We start from the raw sequence: 13,605 nt of genomic DNA, 5'->3' as shown, positions 1-13,605 counted from the left end.
AGAGTGGACCCAAACAAACATGGCGGACAAAAGGCCGTGTGTTAGGGGACAAAAAAACACAAAGTTTCCCTTTAAGTAAGACACTCTTGATTTAGTGATTTACTGAGAGTGTTTGCACAGAATCAACAAAAAAAAGCTTTTCAAACAGGATCAAAAAGAGACACAAAAAAGCACTTTATATAAAATGTAATGAGAGAAAAAACTGATTTCATCTCAGCGGCTGTTCTGCATCTTTTTATGGTGGGTTTGAATACATGTTAGGGCATTTTCCTGGTGGGCTCGGCCTTTTAAAGTGGACCCAAAAAACCCATAAAGTTTCCCCTTAAGTATGACACTCTTAACTGAGTGATTTACGTAAGAGATTTTGCACAGAATCAAATCAAAATGTTTCTGTAGTTCAAGTTTTATTTCTACAGTTTACATGAAAACGGGCCGTTGGACAAAAGGCGTCCGCACGATGGCCCGTTCACTACATCACATCACATGTTACATGTTAGACGCTTTTATCCAAAGAGACTTACATACTCAGTACTGTGGATAATCCCCACAGGAGCACTTTGGGGTGAAGTGTCTCAGGGACACAACGACATGCTGACTGCAGTGGGGTTTGAACCTGCTATCCCCTGATTCAAAGACCAGCACACTACCCACTGAGCCACAGTCTCCGTTCACTACTTTGTTATAAAGCAGCATCTAAAAAGAGACAAATCAAAGAAAGTAAACTTTAAAAAGCATATTTATACAACATGTCATGAAACAACTGATTACATCTCTGCAGGATTTTAAATTCATTTTGCATATTTTTGTTGGGGTTTAAACTTGAGTTGTTTTGATTGTCTTTGGATGCATTGTAGGAATTGTCCTCATTTTGCATCTCCTTTTCAGTATTCTTAGGGTCCAAGCAGACGTGTGAATAATGTCCTTAGAGGAAAGCGTCTCTGTAATCGTTACAGCGTTTTGTATTTGCAGCGTTTGGTTTCTGCAGCTTTTAGTAAATGCTAAAAGTTTCCTCAAGTTGCTGAATGTTCTCTAAAAGCTGCACGTGATGTTGCTGGAGATGTTTCTACATGAGGAACATTTGGGTTTTAATATCTGCATCCTTCCTGAAGCTGCAGAATATCACAGTTTTGTTGCAGCGCGTTGGCACCTGTCGGCCTCCGTACCATTACTCCGGAAAAACCCAAATCAATCGTCTTATTGTTTGACTTCAAAAGAGTAAAAGAAACAAAGGTCTTTGTGTGAAGTCGCCTGGATGAGATGTAATTCACATTAATCACACGTCTGTTGTTTCTAAACACGCCGTCTGGGAAACAAATAAAAAACTCAGATCATAATTACACATAAATCTCCGTCGTGTGAAACGCTGCTGCTCGCGCTGTGTGTGTGTGTGTGTGTGTGTGTGTGTGTGTGTGTGTGTGTGTGTGTGTGTGTGTGTGTGTGTGTGTGTGTGTGTGTGTGTGTGTGTGTGTGTGTGTGTCTGGCTTTAATTGTGAGGCGACAGCTGGAACACATTTCAGGTCTTCAACACGTGTCCGTCAGCGCTGCGGTGTTTGAGGTCCCGCGTGGAGGTTAACTCAGGAAACTTGTATTTAATGTCCGTGTTTCTTTATGTTTTACGCCTGATTTGAGTGTGGTAAAACAAGCCCAATGTTCATGAAACCTGGTGTTAGCGTGTAGCATGTGCAGAGGATAACTGCAGGGCAGAGTGTTATGCTGCTGTCAGCTGATCTTAACAGGTTTGCTGCTGGTTTTGTATGAAAATATGCCTGAGAATCCTCACAGATGGGCCTTTAAAGAGCTGTGTTATGGTGCGTCATGCCGCCCTACACGTCTCTTTTAAAGTAGTTGGTAGTGAGTCTTTGCTCGTGTTTTCTTGCTAACGTTGTTGTCTTGCATGCATCTACGCTAGCTGGTAGTAAATCCGTAAAATATTCATACAAATATAAAGGTAACCGTTCAATAATAACTCGGAAAAAATAGACGATTGTGAGTTTTAAACGCAGCTTGGAGACGCGTTCGAGACACAAGAGAAACACAGGAAACTTCAGTTGTTGTGTAACGACCGGGTCATCGTCGGGTCATCGTCGGGTCATTACCTGCTTTTTGTTCGGGACCAATTCACAGATTTAATTAACCCTTAAATGTATTTTTCCAGAAGAATATTCCAGTTCATTTGGTGCTTTTTATAGCTCGAGGCTAATGTAGCATAGCCTGAAGTCCCAATTAACACGATCACATCAGATCTGCTTTAACGACCCGTGTTAACGAGATCAGTTCATTACAATCAGAGGGATCAGCTGATCGGCATCATGAACGCTTCGTCTGAGGAACTTTATTTATAGTCGTTACGGACGCTCAAATAAACAACATCGACGGGGACAGTGACGTATTTAGTCCAGTCATTAATTCAGAATAAACGACCATCGGAAGTCTTTTTACGGAAGACAAGAGCAGCATAAAAGCTCATTATTTACCGGTTGTACGTCACTTCTTACGTTAATTAAGAGAATCTGGTTTCTAATCATGTGTCTCAAAAAAAAATCCAGTTCAGACGAAATACCTTTATGTAGATAAAAAAACAACAACATGAGTTTGTTGACATGAAAATAAAGAAGCAATTTCTACAATTAATACATTTTGAATTTCGATAGTGTGGTCACTAATTGACTCCCATAGGTTTGGTTTCTTCTGTCAGTCTTTTAACCTCAAACAAACACAATGTTGTTGTTTTGTTTTCATTTGTTGTCTTATCTTAAGGGAAGAATGTGCAGTGTCTTTGGCACTAATGGACCTCCGTACCTCCATCTTTTTATCAAAAATGTTTTTGTCTTCATGCATTTTTTATTTATTGTGTTGTTTTTATTTGCTGTCCTCTAATCTTAAGGGATGGATTCCTGACATCCCAGTATTAAACACTAGACGCATCTCCTTCCGTGAGCAGTGTTTTTGGCACTAATGGACCTCCGTACCTCTTTACTTTTAGTTGTCTTCTGTTAAATCTTAAACTCTTCTCCTGGTGCCGCTCTGCCACCTTCCTGCCGCTCCTCCTCTTCCTCAGTTGTTGTAGCCCCTCCCCCGTGTAGCCCCTCCCCCTGTGGCTCCTCCCCCTTGTAGCTCCTCGTCCTTTCTCCTCCTGCTTCAGTTTCTCCTCACACCGACCTGAGGCGGCACACCTGGAGGACTCTTTTTCTTCTTCTTCTCCTTCTTCTATCTCTTCTTCTCCTTCCCCATCTGTTTTCAAACGAGGACGTACTCTGACCTCCTGGATGTGTTTCGACTCGTGGAGATTTCATTTCATTTAATTTTCCTCACCTGGACTTTATTTGTGGAAGTTGGAGAAAAAAAGGACTCAAAGTGAATTATTTTTGGATAAAAAAACCCTGCTGTGGGAAAGTAAGTGTCCCAGTAACACTTCTTCTACTGCTCTTATTCCGGCAGCTGCTTCTTCTTCTCTTTCTTCATTGCATCTTTCTTGAAATGTCTTTATTTATGTTGGAGCACTTCAGAGCTGCTTCATTAGGAATCTGACATGTGGTCGTGTTTCTGCGCAGACTCGCCTCTTAATCACTTTGAGACTTTTTTTAATAATAACATAAAATATTTAAAATCCCAAAGTCGCTTATAGAAACTTGGATGGAGATTTTGAAAAACAGAATATTAATAAGAAATACTTTTAGTGCTTTTTTTGACAGCTGAGAGACTTGGTGTCAGATTTGAGGATAAAATACAATATTTATAATAAAGGGGAAATGGTCCGTTTTTTACTGACATTTCTGTCACTTTAAACACCAACATGTTCATATCATAAATACTTTTTGCAGCATTTGATGTCTTATTTGACATTTCACTGACTTTTTTCAATATTTCTGTCGTTTTAAACTCCAAAGTTTTGATGTAGAAATTATTTTTTGGAGCTTTTTCTGACAGCTTATGGATATAAAGTCAGATATTTACAATGACCTGTATTTATTTCTTATTTTACTGACAGAAAATGACATTTTTAACACATAACCCAAGACTTATTCTTGTGTCATTTTTCACAATTTCTTGACTTTTTACACCAAATTTGATCCGTTTCGATGATTTTCAGCCTGTGTTTTTGCCCTAAAAGCAAATATTTGTCTACTTTTATGCGACAACTTGTGTTTGGCACTTATCGCATTAAAATAAGAAGTTGTTAAACTGCAGAAATAAAGACGTGCAAGAAGTGAAGTCTGCAAGATTTAACGAGGGGAAAGTGATGAGGTGTTTGATCCCCTGCAGCTTCTGATGAAGTGTGTGTGTGTGTGTGTGTGTGTGTAGGATGAGTTTCCTGCAGCAGTGGATCTTCGCTCTCTTCTTGCTCTGCTCTCCGGTCACCGGTCGCCCCATCGATGCCGTCAGCAGCAGAATGTAAGTTTTTAACATTACATGTTAGACGCTTTTATCCAAAGCGACTTACATACTCAATACTGTGGACAATCCCCACAGGAGCACTTTGGGGTGAAGTGTCTCAGGGACACAACGACATGCTGACTGCAGTGGGGTTTGAACCTGTGCCCCCCTGATCCTAACACCAACGCACAACCCACTGCGCCACACGCCTCCCTATTTTAAATATATATATATTTAAAATCCTCGATGCATCCGTTAAAAAAATAGTTTTGAATCTCCAGTATTTCTGTGCCTTTATTTACACATGATGTCTTAGTTAGGGTTCAGAAGCTAAATCCTGAGGAATAAACTCGATTTTTAAGCATTTTATTCTTGCAAAAAAAGCCCAAACTTAAACATTCCGTCCATAAAATAATATATTTTAAATATAAAATAATTTCCACATTCAAGACCTAATTTATCAAACTCAAAAAATCTAATTTAAATGTTGTGAACATTGGTTACAAATATATTTTAAAACATGTTTTCTGTTTTTCTCACTAAATAAACCAAAACATTCAAGAAGTTTGTCTAAAATAATAATAATTAAACAAATCTGAAGTAGTTCAAAGTTACCTGGTTCAATAAGAAGTCACTATTGGTTAAAAAAACAACACATTTTCTGACATTGTATTGATCAAATTATCAGTTTCTTGGCATTTAGGGATTATATTTATCTCTTATTTTCCTCAAAAAAGGACTTTAAAGTGGTTTAAAATGTAGAAATCTAAAATGAAAAGTGGATTATTTAATAAAAGATAGAAATAAAACCAACTAGATGCTCCTTTCTGAACCAAAAACTTAAATATTAGACGTTTCCAGGTTTAAATGCAGGAAGACTTCTACCAAATCCACCAAAAATGTTGGACATTTTTAAATAAAAACGTGGAAAATGTTAAAAATATTGGATTCAAATCAGCATTTATTTGATCAAAAGAGAACATGTCATCTTCTCTGAAGTTTAACTGGACATTTGAGAGAAAAATTACATGTTTTTTTAACCTTATAGACACATTTCATGCTTGCAATATCGTGCATATTTCCCATTTAGTCTTCATACAGATTCAGAGAGTTGTCGTTTTTATTTTTCTGAAACTTTTTTTGTGTTGGAGAAAAACTGAGGTGAAAAACCAGCAGGAAGTTCCTCTGTGTTTGAAGTTCAACTTTAAAGAGTTCACTTTTCAAAGAACAGGAAATATCTGTATGCAGAAAAACAGACGGCAGCTCAGGAGGATATTACTGACCTCTTTAAAGAGTTCTCTCCCGCTGTAGAGTGTCTCTACTTTAAAGAGTCCTCTCCTGATGATGTTCAGGTGTATATCAGTATGTAGTGTCTCTACTTTAAAGAGTCCTCTCCTGCTGATGTTCAGGTGTATATCAGTATGTAGTGTCTCTACTTTAAAGAGTCCTCTCCTGCTGATGTTCAGGTGTATATCAGTATGTAGTGTCTCTACTTTAAAGAGTTCTCTCCTGCTGATGTTCAGGTGTATATCAGTATGTAGTGTCTCTACTTTAAAGAGTCCTCTCCTGCTGATGTTCAGGTGTATATCAGTATGTAGTGTCTCTACTTTAAAGAGTCCTCTCCTGCTGATGTTCAGGTGTATATCAGTATGTAGTGTCTCTACTTTAAAGAGTTCTCTCCTGCTGATGTTCAGGTGTATATCAGTATGTAGTGTCTCTACTTTAAAGAGTCCTCTCCTGCTGATGTTCAGGTGTATATCAGTATGTAGTGTCTCTACTTTAAAGAGTCCTCTCCTGCTGATGTTCAGGTGTATATCAGTATGTAGTGTCTCTACTTTAAAGAGTTCTCTCCTGCTGATGTTCAGGTGTATATCAGTATGTAGTGTCTCTACTTTAAAGAGTCCTCTCCTGCTGATGTTCAGGTGTATATCAGTATGTAGTGTCTCTACTTTAAAGAGTCCTCTCTACTTTAAAGAGTCATACCGGCTTCCTAAACCTGCTAATATAAATAAAGTACCTCCAAACTGTAAAGTAGTTCAGCACTTTAGTAAATGTACTTCATCTTAATCTCCCACTGGTTTTGAGTCCTTTTTGCCGCCTTAACACATTTTAAATGGAGTTGAGTGAGATGTGTTCTGTGCTGACAGCGCCCTCTTGTGGTCTCTTTGTGCCATGTGGTACATTACACAAATGACACCTGAAAATGTAGGAACATTCATTTAAGTGTTGGTCACGTTTTCAGTGTTTTTGGATGGCCTTATGATTTGTACAGATATATTGTAACCCAGAGGTTGTGAGTTGAAACCCTGCCTTAACCTCCTCATGGCTTTGTTTTAAAATAATACATTTTCCATCTTAAATACAACTTTATTATGCCTTTAAAAACATAAGCACAAGCTGGTTAATTCATGCAAATTGTAGAAACATTTCAGTGAGGTGTGATGAGGTTGTATGTGCAGACAGCACCCCCTTGTGGTCGTTCTGCGCCAAACACCATTAGGATTTGTACAGCATTTAAACCTCTTCTTCTTTAGAGAGTTTAAATACTGCTACAGCTCCTCGTGGTCTTGAAATGTTATATATAAGATAATAATAACTATCTTACATTAACTGCTTCTTATTTGTACTACCCAGTAGTGACTACAGTAGTGATGACGTGGCTCTTTAAATAGGATGTAGGCGTAGCTCAGTAGCACCCAGGCTCCATAGCTCAGGGGTTAGAGCACTGGTCTTGTAAACCAGGGGTCGCGAGTTCAATTCTCGCTGGGGCCTGACTCACACATTTTTTTTTTTTAAAGTAGGAATAAGATAAGATAACTTATAAGAAGTACTTTATTGATCCCAATGTGGGAAATGTTTGCGTTGCAGCAGCATAAAAAGATAAGGCGTTGCACATTATAGAAATTAAAAGACTAGAAATAAACAATGCAAAATGTAAACATCTAAAATAGAAAAAACATAGCATTAAAAAAGTTGAAAATGAACATGTTGAAATACAAATGTACAGAAACAACATATAAGCAGGATATTATATATTTAGTGTGTGAGGAGTGGAATATTAAATATTAGATTGAACATAAATGTGAAATGTACAGTGGGAGTTTTAGTCCAGTATACTTCCTAGACTGGGGGGGGGGTCCCCATCTCCCGTTTATTGCGCAATATACGGTATACCGGAGAGAGAGAGAGAGAGAGAGAGAGAGAGAGAGAGAGAGAGAGATTCGCACACTGTTTGTAGGGTTTCTTCCGACTGAAAGGTTTTTTTAAATGTCTTCTATTTCCTAATGTAGCTAGTGTGTTTACTGTAGTGATTTCCATGAGCGCGTAAATCTGTAATGGGCGTGGCTTAAAGTCACCCAGGCTCCATAGCTCAGTGGTTAGAGCACTGGTCTTGTAAACCAGGGGTCGCGAGTTCAATTCTCGCTGGGGCCTGACAGAAGTTTTAAAAATGTAATAAAAATATAAACGTGTTACTAAAAAGAAACTGAAACCCAGCGACCTGAGATCAGATGGAAGTTACTCAACACCTCCCAGAGCTCATTCTGTAAAGTCTCAACTATGAAATATCCTGTGGGCTTTTTGAAGGCAAGAACGAGTTTTATATAATTTTCTAAAGTAATAAATAATATCTGTTTTCTACAGAAATGCCTCATTTGATCAAAAAGTCGGTTTGATTGTTTTGCAGTAAAAGAAAAAGTCAAATTTAAGGGAAATTCTATATTTCTAATTTAATAAATATTCGTTTTTTACAGAACAAAAGTCTAATTTATTCATATTTCCCATGCACTTATTGCTGACTAAACAATTCAATTTAATATTATAATTTGTATTTAATAATATGTATTTTGAGTGTTTTTTTGCAGAATTAAATAAAATATTCTGTATTTTTTGCAGAAAGAAAAGTCTACTTTAAGGAACTCTGTAAATTGTATTAACCCTTTCCTGTCCGTCTGCCCCTCAGAAAGCGCTCGGTGTCTCACGCCCAGCTGATGCACGATAAGGGTCGCTCTCTGCAGGACCTGAAGAGGAGGATGTGGCTTCAGGAGCTTCTGGATGAAGTTCACACTGCAGAAACCAGAGATCTTCCCCCCCGCCCTCCCCCATCTGGAGGGGGAGGAACCAGCACCGAGGGAGGGGGGGTGAGCACCACGGGAGAAACCATGCACTCAAAACCCCCGGGGGGAACCAAGAACCTCCCCCTCATCTTCAGGGAGGGAGAGGAAAAGGGAAAAGAAAATCTCCCACAGGAAACGAACAAATCTCCGAGAGGGAAAAAGAAGAAGAAAGGGAGAGGAGGAAGGAGGAGAGGAGGAGCGGAGGAGAAGAGGAAGAGGAGGGAAAGATCACTGGGAGGAGGGACGAGGAAGAGGAGGGAGGAAGAGGAGGGAGGAAGAGGGGGGAGGAAGAGGAGAGAGGAAGAAGATGGAGGCAGTGGAAAAGGGTTGGAGTGGAAAACGCTGCTCGGACTGCAGAGGAAGTGAAACGCTGTCAAACTCTGACACAGGTGAGAGACATGAGATTTACTACTTTATTTAGGAGACCCTGAAGGCAGCATCTACGTTACATATCAGAAAATATCAGCAAATGTATTTTGAATAAACCTTGGATTTTCTGGTAAATAATAATTTTTAAAAAGTCAAAGATTAACAGGAAAAATATGGCTTTTAGTTTATTTTAAAATAAATCAACACTTTAAAGGGTTTTAAGCTTTAAAATCACTCTTTAAAATAAAATAAAAAATCTCAATGTGCTTAAAGGAACGTTGTCTTTCGGTCTAGAAACACTGTATTTTTTATGTAATTCTTTCAAATCCATTTCAAAGGATATTTAGCAACAAAATAAATACGATATATTATAGTTTTGCATCTTAATTATTATTTAGAATTATATCTATTTATAAAAACTGTGATTTAATGTATTTCTCCCTCTCTGTGTTTCAGAAACCTGCGGACACTCGACTCCTAAATTCTCACGCTGCAGTTTCTCTGTGAACGTGATTATTTGGAAAGAAATTGGAAAATATTTATTGTGTGTAAATATTCTAAATATATCAGAATAGATAGACGATGAAAGTTTGCGCTGCGAGGCGACAGATGTTACTCTTTGTGAATCCTTTGCTTCTTGGTAATTTATTTTGTCTGAATGGTGTATTTATTTTTCTAAATGTATCGGGGTGCTGCTGACCTTCTATATTTTTGTACCATAATGCACTTTAGATATATAAATATAAGTATATATACCATTACGTTTTTTGTTGTTGAATGAAATGAAGAAAAATCGACGGTCGTCTCTTTGTGTTTTTGTTCAGTTTTTTTATTTCTCGCTGCTGATTTTTCGGATGTTTTCTGATAAAAATGGTTTGTTATTTTATTTAGTGTTTGAGTCCCGCTGCCTCTGTTTCCACCACATGCTCTGCTTCTCAAACTCTCTGTACACAAACCAAACGGCTCGATATGTGTTGGTTTTGGCTCTTGCACTGAGATAAACACCCTGTACTGAACGGATTAAACATTTGACAGAATCCTCCTCGCAGTCTCACGTCTCTTTAATCTCACTTTCTAGATAGAATAGGGAGGGATGAAACCCTCTTTAATGCTCTCACATGCAGAGCACACAGTGACATGTGTTCTCTGCTGTTAACCCATCCTAGCACCAGGAGTCTAGAACTAGGAGTCTAGCACCAGGAGTCTAGCACCAGGAGTCTAGCACCAGGAGTCTAGAACCAGGAGTCTAGAACTAGGAGTCTAGCACCAGGAGTCTAGCACCAGGAGTCTAGAACTAGGAGTCTAGCACCAGGAGTCTAGTACCAGGAGTCTAGCACCAGGAGTCTAGTACCAGGAGTCTAGCACCAGGAGTCTAGAACCAGGAGTCTAGAACTAGGAGTCTAGCACCAGGAGTCTAGCACCAGGAGTCTAGAACTAGGAGTCTAGCACCAGGAGTCTAGCACCAGGAGTCTAGCACCAGGAGTCTAGAACCAGGAGTCTAGAACTAGGAGTCTAGCACCAGGAGTCTAGCACCAGGAGTCTAGAACTAGGAGTCTAGCACCAGGAGTCTAGCACCAGGAGTCTAGAACTAGGAGTCTAGCACCAGGAGTCTAGTACCAGGAGTCTAGCACCAGGAGTCTAGTACCAGGAGTCTAGCACCAGGAGTCTAGTACCAGGAGTCTAGCACCAGGAGTCTAGCACCAGGAGTCTAGTACCAGGAGTCTAGCACCAGGAGTCTAGAACTAGGAGTCTAGCACCAGGAGTCTAGCACCAGGAGTCTAGAACTAGGAGTCTAGCACCAGGAGTCTAGTACCAGGAGTCTATAACTAGGAGTCTAGCACCAGGAGTCTAGTACCAGGAGTCTAGAACTAGGAGTCTAGCACCAGGAGTCTAGAACTAGGAGTCTAGTACTAGGAGTCTAGCACCAGGAGTCTAGCACCAGGAGTCTAGAACTAGGAGTCTAGCACCAGGAGTCTAGTACCAGGAGTCTAGAACTAGGAGTCTAGTACTAGGAGTCTAGCACCAGGAGTCTAGAACTAGGAGTCTAGCACCAGGAGTCTAGTACCAGGAGTCTAGCACCAGGAGTCTAGTACCAGGAGTCTAGCACCAGGAGTCTAGCACCAGGAGTCTAGTACCAGGAGTCTAGCACCAGGAGTCTAGTACTAGGAGTCTAGTACTAGGAGTCTAGCACCAGGAGTCTAGAACTAGGAGTCTAGCACCAGGAGTCTAGCACCAGGAGTCTAGAACTAGGAGTCTAGCACCAGGAGTCTAGTACCAGGAGTCTAGAACTAGGAGTCTAGCACCAGGAGTCTAGAACTAGGAGTCTAGTACTAGGAGTCTAGCACCAGGAGTCTAGCACCAGGAGTCTAGAACTAGGAGTCTAGCACCAGGAGTCTAGTACCAGGAGTCTAGAACTAGGAGTCTAGTACTAGGAGTCTAGTACCAGGAGTCTAGTACCAGGAGTCTAGCACCAGGAGTCTAGAACTAGGAGTCTAGCACCAGGAGTCTAGCACCAGGAGTCTAGAACTAGGAGTCTAGCACCAGGAGTCTAGTACCAGGAGTCTAGTACTAGGAGTCTAGCACCAGGAGTCTAGAACTAGGAGTCTAGCACCAGGAGTCTAGCACCAGGAGTCTAGTACTAGGAGTCTAGCACCAGGAGTCTAGCACCAGGAGTCTAGTACTAGGAGTCTAGAACTAGGAGTCTAGCACCAGGAGTCTAGCACCAGGAGTCTAGTACTAGGAGTCTAGCACCAGGAGTCTAGCACCAGGAGTCTAGTACTAGGAGTCTAGAACTAGGAGTCTAGTACCAGGAGTCTAGCACCAGGAGTCTAGCACCAGGAGTCTAGTACTAGGAGTCTAGAACTAGGAGTCTAGCACCAGGAGTCTAGCACCAGGAGTCTAGAACTAGGAGTCTAGAACTAGGAGTCTAGAACTAGGAGTCTAGAACTAGGAGTCTAGAACCAGGAGTCTAGCACCAGGGGTCTAGAACTAGGAGTCTAGCACCAGGAGTCTAGCACCAGGAGTCTAGAACTAGGAGTCTAGAACTAGGAGTCTAGAACTAGGAGTCTAGAACTAGGAGTCTAGAACCAGGAGTCTAGCACCAGGGGTCTAGAACTAGGAGTCTAGCACCAGGAGTCTAGCACCAGGAGTCTAGAACTAGGAGTCTAGAACCAGGAGTCTAGCACCAGGAGTCTAGCACCAGGAGTCTAGAACTAGGAGTCTAGCACCAGGAGTCTAGCACCAGGAGTCTAGTACTAGGAGTCTAGTACCAGGAGTCCAGTACCAGGAGTCTAGTACTAGGAGTCTAGAACCAGGAGTCTAGCACCAGGAGTCTAGAACTAGGAGTCTAGAACTAGGAGTCTAGCACCAGGAGTCTAGAACTAGGAGTCTAGAACCAGGAGTCTAGCACCAGGAGTCTAGTACCAGGAGTCTAGCACCAGGAGTCTAGAACTAGGAGTCTAGAACCAGGAGTCTAGCACCAGGAGTCTAGAACTAGGAGTCTAGAACTAGGAGTCTAGCACCAGGAGACTAGTACCAGGAGTCTAGCACCAGGAGTCTAGAACTAGGAGTCTAGAACCAGGAGTCTAGCACCAGGAGTCTAGAACTAGGAGTCTAGAACTAGGAGTCTAGAACCAGGAGTCTAGCACCAGGAGTCTAGTACCAGGAGTCTAGAACTAGGAGTCTAGAACCAGGAGTCTAGCACCAGGAGTCTAGCACCAGGAGTCTAGCACCAGGAGTCTAGCACCAGGAGTCTAGAACTAGGAGTCTAGAACCAGGAGTCTAGCACCAGGAGTCTAGAACTAGGAGTCTAGAACCAGGAGTCTAGCACCAGGAGTCTAGCACCAGGAGTCTAGCACCAGGAGTCTAGAACTAGGAGTCTAGCACCAGGAGTCTAGTACCAGGAGTCTAGTACTAGGAGTCTAGCACCAGGAGTCTAGAACTAGGAGTCTAGCACCAGGAGTCTAGCACCAGGAGTCTAGTACTAGGAGTCTAGCACCAGGAGTCTAGAACTAGGAGTCTAGTACCAGAAGTCTAGCACCAGGAGTCTAGAACTAGGAGTCTAAAAACCAGGAGTCTAGCACCAGGAGTCTAGAACTAGGAGTCTAGAACTAGGAGTCTAGCACCAGGAGTCTAGAACTAGGAGTCTAGAACCAGGAGTCTAGCACCAGGACTCTAGTACCAGGAGTCTAGCACCAGGAGTCTAGCACCAGGAGTCTAGAACCAGGAGTCTAGAACTAGGAGTCTAGCACCAGGACTCTAGAACCAGGAGTCTAGCACCAGGAGTCTAGAACCAGGAGTCTAGCACCAGGACTATAGAACCAGGAGTCTAGTTCCAGGAGTCTAGTACCAGGAGTCTAGCACCAGGAGTCTAGAACTAGGAGTCTAGCACCAGGACTCTAGAACCAGGAGTCTAGCACCAGGAGTCTAGAACCAGGAGTCTAGTACTAGGAGTCTAGCACCAGGAGTCTAGCACCAGGAGTCTAGAACCAGGAGTCTAGTACCAGGAGTCTAGCACCAGGAGTCTATAACTAGGAGTCTAGTACCAGGAGTCTATAACTAGGAGTCTAGCACCAGGAGTCTAGAACTAGGAGTCTAGTACCAGGAGTCTAGTACCAGGAGTCTATAACTAGGAGTCTAGTACCAGGAGTCTAGTACCAGGAGTCTAGTACCAGGAGTCTATAACTAGGAGTCTAGCACCAGGAGTCTAGAACTAGGAGTCTAGTACCAGGAGTCTAGTACCAGGAGT

The 13,605-nt window shown here is 41.5% G+C and overlaps 1 protein-coding gene and 2 non-coding genes across 3 annotated transcripts; all 3 read left to right on the top strand.

Annotated features, from left to right (window-relative positions):
* The first annotated feature begins 3,169 nt into the window (after positions 1-3,169).
* Positions 3,170-9,899, top strand: LOC117489223 (parathyroid hormone-related protein-like). Its single transcript, XM_034138398.1, has 4 exons — positions 3,170-3,393; positions 4,303-4,392; positions 8,336-8,878; positions 9,315-9,899. The coding sequence occupies exons 2-3, from the start codon at positions 4,304-4,306 to the stop codon at positions 8,853-8,855; spliced, it is 609 nt and encodes a 202-aa protein (XP_033994289.1). The 5' UTR covers positions 3,170-3,393; position 4,303; the 3' UTR covers positions 8,856-8,878; positions 9,315-9,899.
* On the top strand, positions 7,074-7,146 carry trnat-ugu. The gene has a single exon. It is a non-coding gene; the product is annotated as a tRNA-Thr (tRNA).
* trnat-ugu lies at positions 7,734-7,806 on the top strand. The gene has a single exon. It is a non-coding gene; the product is annotated as a tRNA-Thr (tRNA).
* Positions 9,900-13,605: the final 3,706 nt, after the last annotated feature.

The sequence above is a fragment of the Trematomus bernacchii genome, unplaced genomic scaffold (genome assembly GCF_902827165.1).
Source record: "Trematomus bernacchii unplaced genomic scaffold, fTreBer1.1, whole genome shotgun sequence".
Classification (NCBI taxonomy): Eukaryota; Metazoa; Chordata; class Actinopteri; order Perciformes; family Nototheniidae; genus Trematomus; species Trematomus bernacchii.
Note: the sequence above shows the minus strand (reverse complement) of the source record. Positions and strands in the feature narration are given on the sequence as shown.